The sequence below is a fragment of the Lynx rufus genome, unplaced genomic scaffold, assembly GCF_022079265.1.
Source record: "Lynx rufus isolate CCGP_SWC_20201006 ecotype Redwood Valley unplaced genomic scaffold, mLynRuf1.p SCAF_4, whole genome shotgun sequence".
NCBI classification, from domain to species: Eukaryota; Metazoa; Chordata; class Mammalia; order Carnivora; family Felidae; genus Lynx; species Lynx rufus.
In genome coordinates this window covers 44894890-44918895 of record NW_025814856.1, presented here as the reverse complement: position 1 = coordinate 44918895, position 24006 = coordinate 44894890, and the positions used below count along the sequence as shown (strand labels likewise).

The 24006-nt window shown below is 41.0% G+C and overlaps 2 protein-coding genes across 3 annotated transcripts in view; one reads left to right on the top strand and one right to left on the bottom strand.

The window, feature by feature from the left end:
• The window catches only part of IL5RA (interleukin 5 receptor subunit alpha), a 35004-nt gene extending 33092 nt beyond the window's left edge, over positions 1-1912 (top strand). For both annotated transcript variants that reach the window (XM_047096435.1, XM_047096434.1), the window contains one exon: positions 1172-1912. In XM_047096435.1, the coding sequence (XP_046952391.1) occupies positions 1172-1258 (87 nt within the window). In that variant the 3' untranslated portion in view covers positions 1259-1912. The remainder of the gene's footprint in view (positions 1-1171) is intronic.
• Positions 1913-14829: 12917 nt separating this feature from the next.
• Positions 14830-24006, bottom strand: part of CNTN4 (contactin 4) — a 309731-nt gene continuing 300554 nt past the window's right edge. Inside the window, exons 19-22 of the mRNA XM_047095199.1 lie at positions 23765-23951; positions 23220-23332; positions 17870-18038; positions 14830-14930 (exon numbers count right to left, since the gene is read on the bottom strand). Coding sequence (XP_046951155.1) covers positions 14830-14930; positions 17870-18038; positions 23220-23332; positions 23765-23951 — 570 coding nt within the window. The remainder of the gene's footprint in view (positions 14931-17869; positions 18039-23219; positions 23333-23764; positions 23952-24006) is intronic.

The window sequence follows — 24006 nt, the reverse complement described above, 5'->3', positions numbered from 1 at the left end:
CAGAGAGACAGAGACAAAGACAGTAAGTGCAACCTAGAAAATGAAGCACTGCCCCATACTGTCAGCCCTATAGCCTAAATTCTCCACCTGGAAGAACATGTAAACAGTGGCCCACCTTGTATCTCCAAAGGTGAAGCCCTTCCAACTGACCCTTGGGGCTTTCTCCCCAAGGATGATGAGGGGACCCATTAGTGCTATTGGCAAGGACAGTTTTGCATCCCACTAGGACACCTTTGGTGAGTGGCAAAGGAAATCTGCTTTTAATTACAACCTGCATCTCTGAGCTTGGTGTGGGTACCCAGGGTCCTGGGATTTGGAGGGTATCTGCCATCCCAGAGCTCTCACTAAGCAAGTTTTTGCTGGTCCAGACCCAAGTCAGAGACTGCTTTGTAACATTCAAGAGGCAGACACTGGCAGGGAGAGGTGGGAGGGGCAGAAGTCAGCCTTTCTCAAGCTCAGTTAAAAAATAGAAGGCTTTTTGTATTAAAAAAAAAAGATTGCATCCCATGTTTTAAATTTGTTAGATACCAGTTTCCAGCTGTTCTTTATTTCTACAATGGTAACCAGAGAGGGTTCTTTCCAAAATTAAATAGACTATAAACTCTTAAAGTTCTAGCACATAAGGTAGAGAGCACATCTCTTTGTCACTGCATCCTCAATGCAGAGCCGTGTCCAGGATACAGGAAGTATTAAAAATGTGTTGAATGAGTAAACAACGTAGACAAATACCTCTTGTAGGTGGTTTCTGTCACAAAGTTTCTAATTAACATCTTCATAATAGCCCAAATTAGACAAACACATATCCAAATTTAAGGGGACTACAACAAACCATAAATGGAAAGTGACGGATCTATTCAGTGGTGCAGCCCAAGAATATATAATTTAAAATATCACATGATATTACACAGAAAGCAATTTATAAAGCTAGTTATCCATTTGCCTTCATTTACCTGTTAATATAACTTCGTACCTAGAAAAAAAGGCTGAAGAGAAACGATGGGGCTGTGTTTGGGAAGTAAGTTGATGTTTTCTTTATATTTTCCATATTTTCTTGAGTGAACATTTACCATTTTTATAAGCAAGATACACTTTACAAAACCAATTGTAAAGAAATTTGAGAGAACCAAAAATGTGCTAAAAGACATCTAAGGGAGGATGTTTTGTTTTCCAGAAAACTGTTTCCACTGAAACAGAAATTGAAGTCATAAGTTATGTGGAAGACCCTGGATTTGAGACCCTGGAAGATTCTGTGTTTTGATTGGCACTGCAGCATTCTCGAAATGAGCTCACACTCACATGCCTCAGCGATAAGAAGAACGGGAACTGTTGTTTCTTGGCTAAGAAGAGTTCAGAATTTACTGAACACTCAATTTAGCTGCAAGGCAATACACTCAGACAAATCTTTTAAAAGTGTACATGCCTCATCAAAAACTCCTTGCTCACTCAGGGTGATGGATTAATCTGATCATTCTGCCATGTCTTTTCTCCCCACTCTACAGGGTACCAACTCCTCACCTGCCAGTCTTTATGATTTACATTACTTACCTCAAACTTTTGTACACGAGTCAGTTTTTAAGGCTGATGTCAACTGGCAGAGCTGGTTTTACAGTTGAAGCTGCCAATGGTAATACTCAACTAAAATATCAGGAAGAAAGCATTTTGCACCAGCCTGGAGTTAATTATGAACTTAGATTTGAGATGGTCTTTCCTAAAGCTAGAGCAAGTGGGAGCCATGGTGGGTTGTTGTTGTTGTTTTATAGCATACTTTTTGTCTCAAGTAGTGTGTTGGGGGAGTGGGGGAAGGAGAGGGAGAGAAGCATGATCTCAAATTCTATAGCTATGATTGAGGAAGCATGATTTGAAGCAAACTCATTAAAAACATGAAGAGCTAATATATCACTCCAAACCAAAACAGAGAACAGGATATTGTTTGAGATTGTATTCTTGAAGACAGCCTTGATATTCAAGAACATACTGAGAAAGGCAGAACTGGGTTGGGAAGGGGACTGCTCAATCAAGAATGAACTTTCTGCAAGAGATGCTTGCTTGTAAAGATTTAAGAGCAACTCCTCGGTGCTGTTCAAGTAGTTCTGTATCAGTCCTAGCCTTTTAGGTTCCAAAGACATTCTACAAACATTCCATCAAACGTCCCAATCTAGACATCCTCTTGTAGGATGATTTATGCCTCCCAGAGTTGGTTTAGTCAACTGGATTCAATAATGGGGCACACTGACTAACTACCAAATACTTCCAGAGGGTGCTCTTTTGGTAACCATCAATTGAAACTAGCAGCAGGTTGGACCCAGAACAACAGGCAGAACAGTAAGACAGCTGTCAGTTGTTGCCTGTTTCCAAGTATTATGGACTGAATGTTTATGCCCATCCCCTTCTGATTCATATTGAAACTATACACCCCAGTGCGATGGTATTAGGAAGTGGGGGGTCTTTGAGAGGTGATTAGGTCATGAGGGTAAAGCCCTCATGAATGGGATTAGTGCCCTTTTTAAGAGACCCCAGAGAGTTTTCTCTCCTCTATGTAAAGATACAAGAAGTTGGTATTCTGAAAGCAGTAGGAGGGCTCTCCTGAGAACCCTGCCGTTCTGGCACCTTGAACAGAAAATACCAGTCTGCAGAACCGAGAAACAAGTTTGTTATTTATAAGTCACCCAGAGTATGGTACTTGGTTGTAGCAGCCTGAACTAAGAGGCCAAGTGTTAGCAACTATGCCAGGTACTTTACACACATCATCTCTAAACCTGAGAAACCCACATTGTTTGTATTACTGCCTCCTTTTACAGGTGCAGTCACTAAGGAAAATGCATAATGAAGGGTTGAATTCCTGGCCCAAGTGATCCCAATAATGCAGAGGGGACTGCTGGAATAAAGTTGGAGTCTGCTTAGCAGTAGGACCTAGAGGGCATAGCCCATGGAGGTGCTGCTGCCATCACTGGCAAAATGTGTGATTACCTGACTTGTACACTATCTCTGTGAATGGTGTTCAAGAACCTGCATTCTTAATGAATATTCTTAGGTTCTGCATTCTGAAACTTGCTAGTGCCTTAGAATCACCTGGAGGCATCATCAAAACAGATTGTTGGGCCCTATCCTCAGTTTGTGATAGAGTAGATCTGGGGTGGGGTAGGAGGTTCTGCATTTCTAGAAAGTTCCCAGGTGATGGGGCACCTGGGTGGCTCAGTCGATTAAGTGGCTGACTTCGGCTTAGGTCATGATCTCGCGATTTGTGAGTTTGAGCCCTGCGTCCGGGCTCTGTGCTGACAGCCTGGAGCCTGCTTCAGATTCTGTGTCTCCTCCTCTCTGCCTCTCCCATGCTCATGCTCTGTCTCTCTCTCTCTCTCAATAAATAAATGTTTAAAAAAATTTTTTTTAAATGTTTAGAAAGTTTCCAGGTGATGCTGATGCTGGTTTCCTAGCCACACATCACAAACAGTAGCACTGGGTATTTCTGATGAATACCAAAATTTGAAAACCAACCATTGAAGGAGTAAGCGATGGAAAAGTCCTGCCCCAAATTGCCCCCTTTTGGGCTTAATGCTCCTTCTCTGATCTCTTTCAAACTAGAGCCTAGAAACCTAGGGTTATGCCCACTGCCTCTGCTACGAGGCTGGAAGAGAAGAAGGACGCTGTCCCCAGTTTGGCAGGTTCTTCATTGTTGGGTGTGGTACTCACTTCAGAGATGCCTCCTTTGACCTTAGTGGCCAGCCATCACCGAGGTACTGAGCCAGTACCACCATCTGACTCTTGGTATGTTTCAAGGGTAACAAAGTGTAGACCACAGTGGACTATGACCTTCCTCTTTCTCACTGCTCAGCTTACGAACTCCTACCCATGTTTTAGAAACCCATATCCCATGTTTCCTTCTCCATGAAGCCTTCAAAAATAGACTTTTGTTGATCCTGCCCTTGGGTTTTCATTCTGGGCTTTTGCCCCTCTGCTGGAGCTATTACACTGTACTTTATACGATTCACAGTTTGGATGTCTCCCCACTAGACTGTGTGCTTCAGGAGGATGGGGGCTCATGTGCAACTTATTTTATGTGCAGTGTCTAGGAATATTGGACCCTCTTAAACCCTCTTTCAACCCTGGCACAGTTCCTTGCACATAGTCGGAACTGAGTGATATTTGGCAGAGATCACCAAGGCCTAGAATATCATGGAGAGGAAGACGGGTGTCTAATGAGAACATGATTGGAAATAACCAGGAGACACATGTGCCTGATCATCTGGCTGGTGTAGCCTAGGTTCCTCTTTGCTGATGTGTCTAAGTTGTGACATATCAAGAGCCATGTAAAAGAAGTTAGGCTTTGGATGTGGCCTGTTTTGAGTGCTCTGTACAGTTTTCACTAGCCTTGTCAAGACAGATCAGAGTGTGAACGTTCTCTTAACAGTAAATACCCTCGTCAACAGGTTGATTAGACATTGGCACCCGGCTCTTTCCATCTCCCACCAGGACAGGATAGAGGGCCAGCTGTCTTCTAAAAAACCTTTAGTCACACGCTCAGAACAAACGCTGCTCCTCTAAGACATCCTTTCCAGGAAGGATTTTAGTCCAATGTCTTTCTTTGGCAGTTGGAAATCTTTGAGTGCAGCATAGGGAAAGTGCTGGGAAGTCTGGAGGGGAAGTTCAGTGCGCCAACAGCACAACCATCTGAGGCTTATTGAAATGCTTCAAGGCCTCAAGATATTTATGCAGCCTGGGCAAGAATTCCACATGGGCAAAGAACATCCTGATTAAAAATCCAAACGTTTTCATGGTGAGACTTGTATGTGTCAGGACCATCTGTTGGTGGAATTAATAAGCCTTAGGTGCTAATCTGTTAAAGAAAAAGTAGGTGTCTAGAAGCGAGAACAGAGAACCAAAAACAATCTTTGGTGGCATGAGGTAAGGTGAAAATCCTGATGACAACAGGACTTCATGTTAACCCAAGGATCTTTGTGACAGTGACTGTGTCATTATTCCTGCTTCCACACCCTGCAAATAAAGTTCCAGGACACAAACTTTTTGAAAGCCATTTTTTAAAGAATATTATACTGAACCAGAAGACAATCATATTTTTTTCTAGTATTCTTCTGTTTTAGGTAATATATGAGAATGTAAATTCACTTCAGAATGAGAACTGTTTAACACAGATGACAGTGAATTGTGTAAGTCCACAAATTGAACAGGACTACCTTTCTCATTTCCCCCCCCAAATATTCTTGTTCTTTGTACTCAACATTGTCTTTATCTTCTCTCAGCTAGGACCATTACAATGCAACTAAAATCCTGGCCTCCAGGACTGCCTTTCTTAGAAAAACCTACATAAAAGGCACATCTGCCTACCTCACCCCCCTCCCAAGTCCTCGGATAATTCCATCACCTTCAAGTTAAAGCTCCTTTCAACGCTGAGTCCCAGGGGGCTCAGCTCCTTACTAGCTCCCCAGTCACAACCCCAAGGAGTGCCCTCCATAACAAACACCATGCTCTCTCTTCCCTCCATCCCTCTGTGTAAGCTTTCTCTTGTGGAAAAAAAAGCCTTTTCAATCTTTTTCTTCATCGGATGATGCTTTTTTTTTTTTTTTAAGATTTTATTTTTAAGTAATCTCCACACCCAACAGGGGCTTGAACTCTCACAACCCTGAGATCAAGAGCTGTGTGCTCCACTGACTGAGCCAGCCAGGCACCCCTTAACAGTTATCTTCTAAGTCTCAGTCCTGTGTCACCAGGAAAAAAAAAAATCTCTGTATTCCCCACGGAACTTCTGGTTGATTCTATTTTACAGTTTACTGTATTATTTAAAAGAAATTTTTTTGTCTCATTTAAAGTGGAAACACGCTGAGGTCAAGGACAATGTCTTGACCGTGTACTTAACCACTGAGTTGTAATTGGCTGAATTTAGCTGAACAATGAAAAACAAAGGGCATTTCTTAAAAGTGTATCAGAACAGAAAACTATGTATATTCAATTTAGCTCTAGAGCATTGAGCTGTAATGGGTAGATTCACTTATTAAAGCTGTATGGTGACAGCCAGAAATTACATTATCACCAAAGCTTAATAATGAAATAGTAAGAACTCACGGTTGGTGTGGCTTTTGCTCCAGAAATGCCTCTCTCTACCTCACCAGCTGGACATCTCTTGGGCTCTGCGGAGCTCCTGCTGAAATTCCATCAACCAGTACTACCCATTTGTACTACTACTCGTAGCCGGTACCACTACCCTTGATAAATGGGTGGCAGGTGCAACAAAACTAGCCCACGTGGCCCATGAGTATTGTTTTAAAGTTCTAGTGGATTCTTTTCACCATGAAGGTGTGTTATTAGATTAGTTTCATTCATTAAAATTAAAAGCAATGATCTGTAGATGTCAGTGACAAACTGAAAGAAGATACAAACCTGGGGGGTGGGGCAATTGCTGGAAAGAAATCAACAATAAAGTATCCCCGTCATAGTTCAAAGGTCAGCAAGCTTCTTCTTAAAGATCTATATAGTAAATATTTTCAGCTGTGAGAGCCATCTGTTCTCTGCTGCAACCACTCAGTTCTGCCATTATAGCACAAAAGCAACCACAGACAGTATATAAATGAGAGTGGCTGTGTTCCAATAAATCTTTATTTACAAAAACCAGGCAATGAGCCAGGTTTGGACTGTGGGCCAATATTTATCTGTACATAGCTTAATGGATCCAAAATGCTACATTTGAGTGTGCTCTTTCTTTTTTTCTTTTTCTTGTGTTTTTTTTTTTTAATTTTAAAGCAAAGCAATCGATTTGAGAAATATGTTTAATCACATAAAAATCATTCTATGGTGGGGAGGGGAGGTGGTGGTGAAAAAATTTGTTGTGTTTGAACTTAACCTTGTTACAAGTTGGTTTTGCAAGAAACTTGGGTCCAGAATTCTGTTCACACTTTTGTCTGTTTATATGTTTCATACCATTTTCAAATAAGTGTGTGTTTTATTTATTTTTTTTTTTAATTTTTTTTTCAACGTTTATTTATTTTTGGGACAGAGAGAGACAGAGCATGAACGGGGGAGGGGCAGAGAGAGAGGGAGACACAGAATCGGAAACAGGCTCCAGGCTCTGAGCCATCAGCCCAGAGCCTGACGCGGGGCTCGAACTCACGGACCGCGAGATCGTGACCTGGCTGAAGTCGGACGCTTAACCGACTGTGCCACCCAGGCGCCCCAAATAAGTGTGTGTTTTAATCACCTCCAATGAATCATGAAGAGGAAAGACTTAATCTGATTTTCTGTGGATTTCCTGTGCCCAGAAAAGTGTTGAACACACAGAAAGCAATCGACATCTTAATTGTTGACAGATAAAAGACGAGCAACTGGGCCAGTTCAAACTCTCGGTTATTTGGTCTCAGATATTTGGTTCTAAAGAGTGATAAGTGGTACATCAACCACATAACTTTTTCCCAAGTTGTGCTATGGTTGTGTTCTGGGCAACAAGCCCATTTTTATACCCCTTTGAAACATTTCTGGAATTCCCTTGCCTGCACACTTCAGAACCATGGACCTTGAGAGACCTGATAACGCAACAGTCAGATCCTGGAATTTTTCTTTTTAAAAAAAATTTTTTTAACGTTTATTTATTTTTGAGACAGAGGGAGACAGAGCATGAATGGGGGAGGGTCAGAGAGAGGGAGACACAGAATCTGAAACAGGCTCCAGGCTCCGAGCTGTCAGCACAGAGCCCGACGCGGGGTTCGAACTCACAGACCATAAGATCATGACCTGAGCCAAAGTCGGCCGCTTAACCGACTGAGCCACCCAGGCGCCCCAGATCCTGGAATTTTTCATTAGAAATTAATTACCTCAATGAGGATGAATCCTACTCCCTGCATGAGATTGCCAGATGTAGCAAATAAAAATAGATGAAGCCCAGTTAAATTTGAATTTAAGATAAATTTTGCATGGGGCATACTTACACTATACAACTATTAATTTTTTATCTGAAATTCAAGTTTAACTTGGATTTCTGTATTTTATCTGGCAACTATGAACTTGCAGGACAGCCTATTTGAAAAATGGCTCTGAGGACGCTTGAAAGTCCAGTACAACGAACGAGCAAAAAACACCCTTTGCAGTAAAGAAAAATAGCCAAGTTTGGGGCACCTGGGAGGCTCAGTTAGTTAAGCGTCTGATTCCACTCCGGTCATGATCTCGCAGTTGGTGAGTTCGAGCCCCGCGTCAGGCTCTGTGCTGTCAGCTTGGAGCCTGGAGCCCACTTCAGATTCTGTCTCTCTCTCTCTGCACCTTCTCTGTTTGTTCTCTGTCTGTCTGTCTCTCTCTCTCAAAAATAAATAAACACTTAAAAAAATAGCCAAGCTGGACCACTTTGGAGCAGAAAAATCACAGCTGAGCTATATGACGTTTCTCTGAGGGAATCTTATACCTGGGATCTTGGCTCAGACCCCCGATCACTTTTTAACAGCCCATGTACAACCTCCTGGGAAGCTCACCACTTTACTTCCTTCTTATTGCCGTAGAGGAACCAATATCTATCCATCCATGCACGTACCTATCAACCTACCTATGTACCTAACATTTTGGAGTCAACCAACCAGCATCTGAATTCCTGGCATCTCTATTAGCTTTGTGACCTGGGAAACACCTCTAAACCTCTTAGTCTTTGTTCCCCATGTGTCTAATATGAAGAATAAATAGTAACTAAACCAGCAGGTCGATTTGCACAGAGACAGGTACATACCAGAAGTATTATTGTTGTCAGCTATTATTATCATTGTTTTTCCACACTGTGACAAAATGCCAGTACTGGTCCCTTAGCTTCCCCACCCACAGTCTGACTCCAAATCAGGCGACTTCACACTGGCCTCGGGTGTCTTCCTCTCCTTCATTCTGTGGCTCTCATGGGGTCTCACTTTCTGACTGCCACAGCACTCCCTTGTGCCTAGAACCCAAAGGGGACTGCTAGTCCCTTGCTGAATGACCGACCGAAACCACTTCAGGGACCTGCTCCTCCAAATGGCTGTGCCCTGAGTCTGCTCATCATTCACGACTTGTTCACTTGCCACGTCTCAGCCTTGGATGTGCCCGGCTTGGACCTCACCATGTTCCTCTTGCCTACTCAGTGTCCTGACTGGTTTCTAGTTGAACTTAAACTCTCTCTCGTTCATTCTCTCACTACAGGCTAATTTCTAGGTGCCGAGATGAACTGAATTAACAGTTCTAAATTCTAGTCCTGAGTTTCTAATCATCTCTGTCACTTTGGGCTGGTAGTACCATCTCCTTACCTCCATTTCATAAATGAAAAAGGAATAAAACCGGCATCTCCCGCTTCTTAGTGTGAAGAGCACTTCCAAAACTATAAAAACAAATTAAACTATTATTCTTTGTTAGTTAAAATCCTAGGACATACACATTTCCTGGTACAGTTTGTGCTGTTCGTAACAATTGGTAAAAAGATGTAGCCAAAGACCCATTTACAGCTACTGGACTAACACATTAAGTGACCTCAGCCTTGAAGATTCCAGACACTCAGATCTATTATACGGTTGACTTAAAAAACAAACAAACAAACAAACAAACAAACAAAAAAAACCCCAGCTTTCTCTCAGTGTGTTCTATATTGCTAGAGCACTACTAATCTACAATTGACCATAACTGTTGGTGATAAAGGACAGAGGAGTTTAAATTGTGATCTCTGGTGAGTACTGCAGTCTACACTGGAGTCGTGGAAGTGGAATGTTTGATCTGCACGGCTCATTTAGCACAGGGGGGAAAGGGGCCTCCTTTCACACCCTGGCAGGAGGGCAGGGGCTGAGCAAATCACCAGAAGTGATGTCAGAGACTCTCCTCCCTCTAGCTTTGTTAGTGATAGAGATGGTGGGATATGGGCCTGGTGCTTGGGAAGTCCACTCAAGAATTACAACCAGACTCTAATCCTAAAATGGTCTGTCTGATGGGAAGAAGAAGCAAGTGATTTAATGACCAGCTAATGGGATGATAGATACATGAGGGTACTGATGATGCGCCCTGGAAGTCAGAGAAACAAGAGGTCCATACCAGATGGAGAAACTGAGGAAGCCTTTGTGGAAAAGCTGGCATCTCAGTGAGGACCCTACTGCCGAACTTGTTTTATAAATATCAATATTATTAAATATCTTAATTTTATTAATTGTATTATTTAAATACTTAAATATTTATATTTTTAAGGCATGAAAATGCTGAAAAAAATTTTTTAAGTTTATTTATTTATGAGAGATAGAGACAGAATGAGTGAGGGAGAGGCAGAGAGAGAGACACACACACACACAGAATCCGAAGCAGGCTCCAGGCTCTGAGCTGTCAGCACAGAGCCCGATACGGGGCTTGAACTCACAAACCGTGAGATCATGACCTGAGCTCAAGTTGGACACTTAACCAACTGAGCCACCCAGGCGCCCCAAGATGTGAAAATATTTAAACACAAGATGATAATGGACATGTATGTTGAGCTCAACACATTTTCTGTATGGGAAACCTGTATATTTTTTGTCTGGTTTTTATGACTATCTTAGTCACTTGAGAAAATGAACAATAACTGATCTATAAAATAGTTGCTAATGTTTAGAGAGCTGTGCATTTAGGACTTTACAAACCTTATCCTGCATGATAAATAGCAATTGTCAGAATGCATTCCAGGAGGTCAGACTCCAGAATCTGTATTCTTATATACTGTATTAAGCTGCCTGTGTCAGGCCCAGTGTCTTTCATTTTGTGATGGAGTAATTTTGGGTGTGCCTAGAAATCGACTGTAAGTCTTTGATTTGAAAAGGCTTGCTCCTCCAATCACCGTGGTTGGATAGAGAACTGTTTTAGTTGTAACAACAGGAAAATACAGTCAATTCTTGATTATCTGGGTTAATGGAAGAGAATAGTGGCATGGATAATCCAATACAGTGCACAAAAATCACCTGGTGGTTGATTGCATTACATTAAATTACTTTAAAAATTACATGACATTTTCGTAGGTAATTATGTACTATTTATGTACTTTTTATAATTCAACACTCAACATTCAATGTTCTTTGAGCATACTTTGCAACAAGGTCAGGGTGGTGAGAAAGAACTGGAAAAGTTTAATCAGGATTGAACATTGCTTCTCGGATGTAAATAACCAAAAATCTGATGGTAGGAAAAACTCAGTCATTCTATCTTCAGATAGAAAGCTTATAGTAGCCCCCATCCCACAGGCTGAAAGAATTCTGAGCTCACCTGAGAAATGAAATTTATCATTCATGTCTTCTGCCTCCATGCAAAGATGCTGTTTTGTACATAGGGTGTGGGAGCTCTATAAAAATTCAGGAACATTGAGAGAACCCACTTATCTGGCCAGAGAGTTTTCTTTTACACAGTTAAATCACAGGTAGATTGCACACACAAAAAGAAGGTAAGAGTAGGGTAAAAGTAAGCACTTGAAAAGGTTAAGCAACCAAAGCAAATAGGCCCCTTCTAGTGCTCTTGCTTCACAGTCACTGTCTCAAGTAGTAATACACTCCATCAGAGAATATTATTTGGGACTAGGGTCCAGGGAAGTCCCCTCGGATAGCTAAGCAGAGAAAGTGTGTTGCTTAGATCTTCCCAGTATCTATCATCCCATCTTGTGGAACCATCATCTCAATTTTTCTTTAGTAAGCTATTACTTTGCTATGAGTGCAGGTTTGGTGTGATCAAGGTGCTTTGGCTATGGGACACAAAATGGACAGATCAGACTCTTCTAGGAATTTGCATATAGAACAGAGTAGTATCAAACTCATAAACAAATCCAATTTATTCCCAAAAAAGCACTTGGAATAGACTTTTCAGAGTTGCTGTGGTCTGGTTCTTAGCATAGCCTGGTTCTTATTGTCATCAAGGCTTGGTCATTCAGCCTTTTCTTGGCTCATGTGACCTAATCGGTGTCATTCCTTTTTGTTTGTTCAATTTAGCCAGAGTGGTTTTCTGTTGCTTGCAAACAGTGAACCCAACCTGCAACAACAAACACAGAAGCCAAAGAAATCAGACACGTGTGGGTGAAGGTGTCTATGAAGCACTTTCTAAAATACCTTCAGCTCAGGTGGACTCAGCTAATCCAGGTCCTCATTTACCAGACGATGAAGCGGAGAGATAACAGGACTTTTTCAAAGCATAAAGTTTGAGGCCAGGCCTTCTAATGCTTTTCACCACCTAACAAAAATAGTGACACGGTCTTCTCTGTTTGGGTCACTAGGGTACATAGGCGGGCAACTGATGCAAAATGCTACTTCAAAGACCCCTTCAATTAATCAATGATTATTTATTGCAAGGCACTGTGCTAGGCACTATGGAGAGTACATGGAAGATAAGACCAAAGTCCCTGCCCTCAAGGAGCTTACAATCTAGCTGGGAAGACAAGGCATAAGTACAAGGAAAATTAAGTAACAATACAGGAGTTAACTTAAAATGCAAGATAACAGTACAAGAGATTTCCAAAAGTAGTACCTGATTAATTACTAAATGAGTGGTATTGACAGGGATTGTAGCTAACCCAGAGGAAGGACATCCTAAAGGGCTGAGGTATGGGAAGACTTCGCAGACGCCTGGGGCTGGAGCTACCCTAGGACAGTCAGGAATTGGGTGAGAAATAAGGGTGGGGAGGGCATGTCAGGAGGGGTCAGCCATACATCAAAAGGCACAGAGGTGAGACCAAAAGCAAGCAGTGTTCAGGGGCCAGTGAGGGCTCAGTGTAGCTGGGTACAAAGTTAAGTTGTTATTAGATTAAGGGCCTTAAACGATCAAGTTTAGATTTTATCCTTTTGGCTATGGGGTTGAGGAAAGCTTAAAACAACAGATATCCATAGGTTAAATATGCAAAAGACTTAGGTAATCAAGAGGAAATATTCAAGTTTGATCTTCAGGACATTTATTTGTGGATTCTGACCCTCTCTGCTTGCAAAGAGGATTTGAAATGGTGTCTTCGGGGTTGTCAATTCCAAAGGGATACTCTGAGTCACCTAGCTTTGGATCATGGCCAGAGACTTTGGAGTCCCTCTGTCATGTCAAATTATGACTAGCACAAGGGTGAGCTAACAAATTCCCTGACAGGCAGGCAGGAAAAATGCTCCCAAAAGACAAGTATCTTTACAAATGACAGAATATTTATTAACAATACCTTTAAAAAAAGATTACATATGCTAGATCACTGGTAAATATCATTTACACTGGGGTCGGGAACTACCTGGGGTATCATTTTTTTTCATTCATTTTATTGTTTTGTTGATTTTTTTGTGTGTGTGATTTTAAGTTTTGTTTTATTTTAACATAGAAGTAACCATATCAAACTAAGAAAGGAACACAGCTTGAAATACTGACAATAATTTTTTTTTTCTGGTTACCACCCTATTTTTTACACAAGTGGAATCCTGATTAGGACAGGACCTTGTTGGATAAATAGAGTTAGAAGGTTGAAAAGTTAACTTATATTATTTGTAAGCAAAAAATGACAAATTACAGGCAAATTTGAGCTCTCTGAGAAAGAATAAAAGGTGGCAGAGTGTTCACATGTGAAAATTTTTATAGAAAATTTCATTGCCTTTTATATGCACTGTTCCACAAGTGTCAGCTGCTTACAAAACCTCCCCCATTATAACAAATAGTTCTTTTCATAAGAATAGGTGGTTTTTTATACTGTAATTTTCCAATATGTGATTTTAAGACTTAGAAGGTAAAGCTTATAAAGCAACTAAGCTACTTACTGCAAAACAGGATAATCATCAAGATAACATACAGTTATACTAAAGATCTTTTGTAGTGTCGTGAAAAATTTCTTTGCAGCAACTATCTGCTGAAATAGGAGAAATGTGCCAAACTCCATACATGATTTTGATTCAAAAGAAGGGCTCTATTATTAAAGAGATACACATATATAAAGAAATTATGAATCCAACAACAGAGAATTACCTTTTTAAAAAATGTACATTCAAGACAGATACAGTTAAAGATAGTAAAATTATCTTTTATCCTTTGAAAGAGTTGGTTGACTATAGTAACTTTTGGTCTATGTTACTACTGGATAGGTAACTTCAAATTTAATGCCTAAGATAATGCTACTACAGACACAATGCTAACTTAGCTGAGTGAAAAGAAAGTCTTACTGTACAATGCTAAATTCAGGGATGGGAATATTGCACAAGGTACCTCTTGGGCAGTTAGTTTAGGTTTCTAGTTCACAACCATTCCTGAAACCATCTCAAGTTGTGTTGAACAACAAAATTCACAAGAGGGTGGGAAAACATATTGTACATGTCAAAAAGGACTTGATTCAATGCGTTAACTATCCAAAGAGTCATTTACACATCGCAGCCTTAAGTTCCAGACCAAATCTTCAGCTGTTCTGCCACTGAATCCTTGTAAAACTGTACAGTTTATAATTTATTTATCAATATGAGTTTCAAACTTTTTCTTTAAAGGAAATATTTTCAAATAATAATTGTATGATTGTGTTGCCCATAGCATTTTACAGCAGAGGAAAAAATTAATATCTACATTTCATGTTAACTTTAAAAAATTCTATAAAACACTAAATATATAATAAAAAATATGCATATAAGGACATATGTAAACTGCTTTGGTAACATCATATTACAGATGTCTTCAGTGCATTGCAGAGTTTCCAAAGAAACTTCAGACAAAGCTAGGTTTGCTTTGAGGAAGTACTGTATAATGCCATTCCTAAAGAAGCAAAAAACATTTTTTTTTCCAGTAATAAGATGTACTTGAACAACAATATTACTTAGTACTGGGTGTCTTCAAAACAACTAGCTAAATGTTGCTTATATTATAAATAGCAAGTCCTTTAGATAACTTTTGTCATAAACTGGACCTAGCTGTGAGGGAAATCACGATCGTACTGATGGCTGACAGTGTGCATGCATTCGAAGTAGAAGGCCCGGCTCCTCTTGCATAGGCATCTGGAAAGACAGAATAATTTCATTCAGTATCGCCTTGCCCGGGATACAATGGAAAGCAAGGCCACAGCACTCTTCGAAACAGTAGAAATGGCTAGATTCTACCAGAAATAACAATTTCCTAGTGACTTTTTATTCTTTATTTTATTTTATTTTATTTTTTTTTAAGTTTATTTATTTTGAGAGAGAGTGGGAAGGAGAGAGAGTACGGGAAGGGCAGAGAGACAAGGAGGGAGGGAGGGAGGGAGAGAGAGAGAGAGAGGGAGAGAGAGAGAATCCCAAGCAGGCTCTGTGCTGTCAGCACAGAACCCGATGTAGGGCTTGAACTCATGAAGTGTGAGATCATGACCAGAGCAGAAACCAAGAGTAGGATGCTTAACCGACTGAGACACCCAGGTGCCCCTCTTAATGACTTTTTAACGTCAGTTCTATGACTACCTACCTAGGAACCTAAGAGCACCTTATGGGACATCTCTGGACCTCTGTGAAAGCATTTCATGAGGATGTCCACATCTAACGTAAGAAGAAACTTCAATATTACTAATACCATTGCTAATAACTATTATATCAGTGATGCAGCAAAATAGAAGTTGCTACTCCCTTTTGAATTCTACCTTTGTGCTGGGCACAGGGCACTGTGACACTTAATTCCTACAAAAACCTTAAGCAATCTGGTATTGTGACACTCTTTCACAGATGAGGAAATTAGGATCCAGAGAAGTAAGAAAACTTGTCTAAGAGCAGTGAGTTAGTAAATAGCTGAATTGGGATTCAAATCCACATCTGTCTAAATATACCCCCTTTTTCCCCCAGAATAATCTCAATCCTTTCACATAACACCTTTTCTTACAGGTCTTCCAGTTTTCATAGTTAACAGGCTACCAGCTGTTGTTTGAGGCTCCTCCAAAATTGTAAGGTCTTTGACCAACAAAATGGACAATCTTTTGAGGAAGAGAACTTGTTGTTTTTTTTTTCCACAGTCACATCCTTATTATCTAATATCAATTATATCAATATAATTGCTTAAGATACGTTTTTGTAATGAATTAAACCAAGAATCACTGGTCTAAACAACAACAACAGAACAACAATGACAATCCTTATAATGATAAGAAAGTATGAAGTGAGATTTTAACAAAGTGAGATGAACTGACCCCCAGACAAACCCCAATCTCAGGTTTTTGTGGCCTGGTGATTACTTCCACATCTCAGGTTCCACAAATTTGGTTCCTTTCAACAGAATTTAGAGCCCTTGCTTTAGTGAGATATAGAATCCAATTCTCCCCAGGTTTTTTGTTTTTGTTTTTTTTAAGATAAATGCCTTTAGTGTCCACCTGAAAAAAGGGTGCAGTAAACATAAACTTTATCTGGAAATTGGCAAATCATCCTGAGTTGGGAGCATAGCTTGAAACAGCTTCAGGGTCCCTATGAAGTCTGGTATTTGTCCATGTTAGCAAATGCTTATTCAGGAGAAGGGCTAAATGACCAATGAACATTTTCTTTTCTGATGGGAAGCATCCAAATTTTATAGATGCAGTGAAAATTGCTTAGTGAGTGCCTTCCTATAAGTTGCTATCAGCAACACACACTAGACCCTTTCCTCATCTGAAAAATAATGTGATGGATACCTAGCAGAGGGGCTGAAACTCAGGACGCTATGTTGAGAATTTTGTCCATGATTTAAAATATTATGTTGCCACTGATGGCTTGAAAATTTATATTCCCAGCCTACAATGAACCCCTTATCTCCAGGCAGTTAAATCCAAAAGCCAATGAAAATCTACACTAAGACTTCTAACTGCAATTTTTTTATTGTGGTAAAACATATGTGTTATAAAAGTTACAGCTGTAACTATTTTTTTTTATTTAAAAAATTTTTTTTCAACGTTTTTATTTATTTTTGGGACAGAGAGAGACAGAGCATGAATTGGGGAGGGGCAGAGAGAGAGGGAGACACAGAATCGGAAACAGGCTCCAGGCTCTGAGCCATCAGCCCAGAGCCTGACGCGGGGCTGGAACTCACGGACCGCGAGATCGTGACCTGGCTGAAGTTGGACGCTTAACCGACTGCGCCACCCAGGCGCCCCACAGCTGTAACTATTTTACAGTGAACGAGTCAGGGGCATGAAGTATACCCCAATGTTTTTCAACCAGCACCACTATCTAGGTCAAGGACTTTTTCATCACCCCAACTGGAAACCCAGTACCCATTAAGCTGCAATTCACACCACTGGTCAGCCTCTACCAGTCACTAATCTGACTTCTGTGTCTATGGATTTGCCTTTTCTATTTTTTTTTAATAAATGAAATCATACAACAATAAAAAATAATATGCTGCTGAGATATCTGCAAACATAGTGCTTAAAAAACAGGATTGAATATATTTGCTCAAAAAAGAACATTCTTACATATTATTCAACAATCTTTGTCAACAGAGATAATCTTCGCTATACATGGACATGCATGTTTATGTACACATTATATACACACATTCAAAATAGTGCCCAGTTCAAAAGATTTTCAGCCACAGACATTGAGTTACATGGTTCTGCTAAAGACAAATTGCTACAGCACTTTAAAGACCCCTTTGTTTATTCCTCCTGAGTGACTCATGCTTTTAACTTTCTAAGCTGCAATTTCGCTGTTGTTGTAGATGCACACCACACAGGTCCACAAGGGAAAACCTGTGTGATGGATTTGGGGCTGCTTTAATCTGATTTTTTGATTGGCAACTGATAAAATCAGTCAAAACTGGTCACATCGTCTTTTTGTGTGAAACCGCCTGTGATCAGTGAACATCACTTGTCTGATGGAAGGGGACGGCACTGCCCATTTTTGGAGAAGACTTTCTTTGTGGGCTTCACTTTGTCAGAGCCTGGACTCATTCGCAAGGCTTAGGGGCTACAGCAGGGAGGGGCAAGGGAGGAAAAACACACTCTTACTTGATATCTTTGGAATTCGAATTTGTTCACTGGGGCTGCCATCTCCTCCATCACTGAATGGCTTAATTTCTATTATATAATCTTCATCAAAAGGCAAAGAGAGCTCCACTGATGTTTTATTTGTCTCAATGACAGATGTGCTGCTTTGTCTGTTCCATCTGTACAAGACCTGCCAATGCAGAAAGAACAGGTGTCACCTGCTGTCCTCACAAAAGCCCCAAAGATGGAGCATTCATTCGTTCTCACCTCTGGGCACCAGCGAAATGTGGGAACACGGAGGTTGTCAGACTGCCCGCACGCACTTGGGAGGCTCATTTATACCCAGGGACACGTCTGCAGCCACCATTTCATGATGAGGAAAGGGTTTACAGGACACTGCAGCATGGGGATGGGGTTAGCATGAGTCACCCACCACGCCATGTGGCCTCACATAACCTCTGGAAGGCTCAGATAATACACCTGGAAGATGAATACCTCTTGGAGGATGTACAGAGCTCAGTTATACATGAGGGGCTCTGGCGTCGGAATCAACTTGGCCACTAGAAAGAGGACCAAAGTCCTCACTACCTCTCTGGGCTTCATTTTCCTCATCTGTAAAACGGAAACAATGACACCCACCTTTCTGGGGTGTTTTCAAGGTTGCAAAAGGACTGACTGTAAGTGAAGGACTTGGCTCAAATGAAGCATGTAAGACATAGTATTTATGAAGGCTTAAAGGGAACAAGAGATAAAAAACACGTGGCAAAGGTGAGAAGCACAAGGAAGGCATCATACGTTATTATCACCATGAATCCTTTGGAGAAAGCACATTTCAACACAGGGAGAGATTTCCAAAAGGCAAGGGCGGGAACCCCCTTTTCCTTGCACTGAGACCCCTTTTTGAGCTATGTGGAAAACAGGGTATTATGTGGCAGTCACTGTCACTCCAGAAGTGTCTATAGCTTCACCGGTCCTATTCATGCATGGTTCCCTTCTTGGCCTCCCCTGGGTCTGGGTCTGGGTTGGTGGCTCATTTGACAAGGTACCCAACGAGGTCTCCCGAAAACACATCCACCTGCCTGCCTGGTATTTCCTACTCTGACTGCCATCAGCTATGATCAGAAACAAAATCTAAAAGCCTGGACAAGTGCATCTACTGTTTTGGATATAAAGACTGTGCTGATAACTATCCCATAAATACTTTCTGATGTTTATTGTGACCTAGGTCCCTTATTGACATCACCATGTTTAACTGTCACAGCAGTCTGACAAGACAGGCATTATTAGTCCTTGCCAAAGCTGAGGAGCCTGAGGCTGGAAGATGTCACAGAGCTAGTGAGAATTCCTAACCCGTACTCTTAAATCACTACAATCCAGTACCTTCAGTTTCTGCTGGTAGTTAAGAAACATAGGGTTGGGTGAGATCAGTGGTCCTCAGTCTTGGCTGTGTGGTAGAAACACTTGGGGAACATGAGAAATACTGACGCTCAGGGGTTCTCAACAGGGTGGGAGGGTTGAAGGAAAAATTTTGCTCCTCTCCCCCAGGGGGCATTTGGTGATGTCTGCAAACATTTGTGGTTGTCACAACAGGTGCTACTGTTTATTGGGTGGAGCCCAGGGATGCTGCAAAACAGCCTGCAATGAATGCAGAGGACAGTCCCCACGCTGAGAGTTATCCAGCTCAAATTGGCAGAAGTGAGGAGGCCCAGGAAACCTGCTATGGCTCCACTCCAGAGGTAATGCTACAGAGGTAGGGGCCAGGCTGCGGTACTTAAAACGAGTTTGATGTGATGTTAATGTGGCTGTAAATCTTGCATTTGCTCAGGGGTCCTCAAGCCTGAGGGTGCATCAGAATTGCCTAGAGGGCTTGTTAAAACCCAGGTCACTAGACCCCACCCCAGAGTTTATGATTTAGTAGGTCCGACGTTGGACTTGAAAATCTGCATTTTCCCAAATAATGCCACTGCCTCTGGTTCAGGAACCACACTTTGAGAACCATAACATTTGCTCACATTTCAAAATTCTGACCTGCTGAAGTTAGGGACATAAGGCCACTCTACTACTGCAATAAAAAGCAAACACAAGTAAAATTCATGAAATTCGCTTAAAATGGTATAGATCCCATTTGTTCCCTGGCATTTCATCACCTTAATTTATATCTCTCTAATACATGGTGGAAAACACAATTTCCTTAAGGTGGAAAGATTCATAAGTGTCCCCTTCCTTCTCCGGAACATCAGTTGTATCAAACTCAGCATCCCCTCGCTAATGATCAGGCTCAAATAAATCCTCAGGCACATTCAGGAGTGTCAAAGCGTCTCATCACGGCCCTTCAGGAACACGGGCTGGCTGATGGGATGCAAGGGCACATCTGGCTTTGAGGAATAAATTGCTTCTTTGATTTACCTCTGGTCCTTGCCAGAGCACAGAGACTTCAACCGGTTTCAAATATAAATCCAAAAGAAACACTTCCAGGAAAAAGCAGCCTTGCTATCAGCACTGCTTATCAGTCTTGTAATATTAGAGACTGCATTGGAACCTAAATAAGAGCCTGTAAAACCTTTATTTACACCAAACACTTGGTTCGGCTGATTGACTTGAAGGCTGTGCTTGCATTTCATATAACCCAGGGCAGAAGAAAAGCAGAAAGAGTGGATTCATGGGAGTAATGATAACAGTAGCAAACATTATTGAATGCTTACTTTGTGCTTCAACACTCTATGTTCTTCTTTTACGTGAAAAGTAAGAGTAATTTAAACTTTGTTCTTATCACATTAGACAACCTGACATTATTTCAGTTATAGTCTATTTCTCAATGTCTGGGTGAAACATCAAAGTGGAGATGTGTCCTAATTTATCAAAGATGATGAGTTTTCCCCCAAGAATCAGTAGGAGCCACTGAACTGGAACCAATGGATCTCTGATTTTCTTATTAAATGTAGATCAATATATGAAGTGTCCAGACCATCAGTACTCAAAAAGAAAGTGAAATTACCGCCTCCCAAAGGTGTGCCTTGTGACCTGGACTTCCGTGACCCTTCAGGGATGGCCTTAGTGCACAGTTCTGTGCCTGTGTTCTTGCAGCTGTGGTCCATGGATATTTTTAAATCACTGAGATGCTCCCATAATCAAGACTAACAATACGACTCTCAGCTACATCCTTCCCCTATCCCTCAAAGTGCATTTTCTCTGTTCCTTGTTCTTCACTGGACGTCCCAAACCGTTTCCCTGTATACTACAACAAACGACATTTAGGTGTTTTTATGTTGGATGGCTGTTTCCACTCTTTGGCTACAACCACACACAAGTGGTCTGGTTTTCGAGACCACTGTAGCAGAGAGAAAGATGAGGCGGTGATTGGTATCAGAGCACCTAACTGTGCTATTTTGGCTTATGCTTTGATTCAAAACATAATCTATAGAATCTGGCAGAGAACCTCTCCCCACCTCACTGATACAGACATATACTTGGAGCCTGGAGATGTCCTCATAAGCAACGAGAGATCTGTCACCACCTTCTACCATGTTATGTGACACCTGGCCCTGGGCAACTTCACTGTGGCTTTGGAGGGATCTGTCTGACATCTTCAATGAGGCCAGAGAACACTGTATGTTGTAAGTAGTAACACGGTTACCTCTTGAGATAGGCATTGTTATTACTCTGATTTCAAAAATGAGGACACTGAGACCTGAAGATATTATGCAATTTTCCCAGGGTACCATGAACAGTAAGTGGTAGATTTAGCACTCAAATGTAGGTGGTCTGGGTCAATAGCCTAAATGCTTAACTCAGTCTAGTTTGGCCACCATCTGTGTGGGAAAATTGCTTCCCCACTCTGGTCTCTGTCTTCATGAATGCAAAACAAGGGGGTTCATTAGTAGAAAACTGACAGTCCGTGGGTCACATTTGACCTGCATATGTTAAGTGTTTTCGCTCTTACAGTGTTTATTTCATCTTACTATTTTATTTCATTTTGAGTTACATGTCAACATTTACCACCCCCCCCAAATTATACATGAAACAATTTTGGGTTCTACTAAAAAATTAGAAGATATTGCCACACTGTTTGGTAATAATAGGCTAGAGCCCAGAATCCACTGCCTCTTCTGGACAATGAGAAAATCTCTAATTCATCACAGTCTCCAATATTTCCTATCGCATCACGTTGGCATGTGCCCACCTCAGGACCTTTGCACATCTTGTTCATTGTGCTTGGAACACTCCTTCCCAGAGAGCTGCCTATCTTCTTTCCTTTTTCATGGCCCAACTGAAATGTCTAGAGTAAAAGTTCAGAGAAAAATGAAGATACTAGGAAATTTCTCCTTTAATAAAAGAGAAAATGCAGCCCTAAGACGTTAAGTGATTTAGAGTCACAGAGTTAATAGAGGACCAAAATGTGGGCCTCCTAATTTATGCTAGAAGACCCTTCCAGAAGAGTTTGCTCTTATAAAAGGACACAGGAAAAGTTCTGCAGATGAGTTTCTAGGCAATGTTGCTCTGTTGGCAGAATACAAATCACTGTGCCACGTGAAGGAAAGAAAAGGAAGTCGTGACAGGGAGCATTTTCCTGAATTCTTCTCTACTCATGTTACGCAAGGTTCTACCACCAACTACATCCACTCCTAATTCCAGCTGTGCTTTGACCAACTACTTTCCAACAGGCCCATGTGCTTTCATGAGCTCCTGACAGCACTGCCTCTATGCTACTCTCAACACTTCCTGCAAAAATGCCACACGCCACAGCTTGCACGCCAGTTTTGTCTGGCCTGCATTGCATTGCCCCACACATTGCTTAAAAGTAACACAAAACAAGACAGTAATAATTCCTGTCAATTATGGCACCAAGGCTAAACACTCTTTCTTTTCTAGCTAAATAAAGTCAGACTAATACTATGGAAGCAGGCAAATGAATTGTCTAAAAACTCCCTGGTTTCTTTTTCTCTCTATAAATCTCCCTAATTATAGGAACAGGAACAAAAATGATTAACCATTCATAATACTGTTGATAAAAAAAAAAAAAAAAAAAAAAAAAAAAAAGGACAACCAGGACAAGAACAAAACAAAGCTGACAGGAGAAATGTTACAGATGCGGTTTTTCCTGAGTTTTTGAAGACACACCCATAGGTTCTTCAACCATTTCTGAAAGACTCTGCCTGAGTCCAAAGAATCAGATTAGGCAATCTCTAACTCTGGCCTGTGGCCACGGACCATTTATAAAACTCAGAGCAAACCACTCTGGGGACAGAGATTCCTAGAGAGGCTGTGAGGCATCATCAGGGAAAGTGAGAACATAGTTCATGTGACTTTGTGTGAAGAGACTGTTCTCACTAACAGCAGGATTAGGAGCCTCTGCAAAAAAGAAATTACCCACTTTGTATCCTTTTACTTCCGACTCATTATCTAGGGCCTTCACTTGATCCCAATTCAGGATAATTTTGGAGTCCGATGAATTCCATATGATGTTTCCGGGGGGTTGACTTGGTGCTATAAAAAAATTAAGATATACGAAGTCACAGATTATTAAGTCTCAATGGATTCTGAGGAATATCTCCTTACTAGAATTCAAGAGTGGAGGCAATTTAATGGGCTATTGCACTAATATGTGTCTTCAAGGTCACTAAAATCTGACGAGATACAGCATTGCAAATGGAAAAAGATTCACTTGGTCGCCTAACATTTATATCTAAAAGAAGTAGCCCTTCCCAATGAAGAGAAAAACATTTATCTTTCTGTCCTCTGGAGCAATGAATTTTGCATGGTATTCGGAAAGGTTCAGTTAAAATGCTAAGGTAAATTTGAATACACATAATGATACCAATTAGTATGCAAATGATCACTGGGAGGTGGGGATGGGGAATGAACTTGGGATATGTCTGATGAAATCCCTAAAATATTTCTGAACAAGAATGTTCTTACGTGGCTTTCTGGTTGTCACATTGACCGTTGCGCTGGACGGGCCTGTCCCTGCAGTATTATATGCCTTGACAGCTAAATGATACAGCGCGCTGCCTTTTAAATTGGTGATTTTTGTTGATGTCTGATTTCCAATTGTTCGTATTTTTCTAGCATTTTCTTCCTTGTCATCATGTCTCCAGTATTTAACCTGAGAAAATAAAAAGGAAGACTGTGGGAATCATACCTATTAGAGATATTTCCAA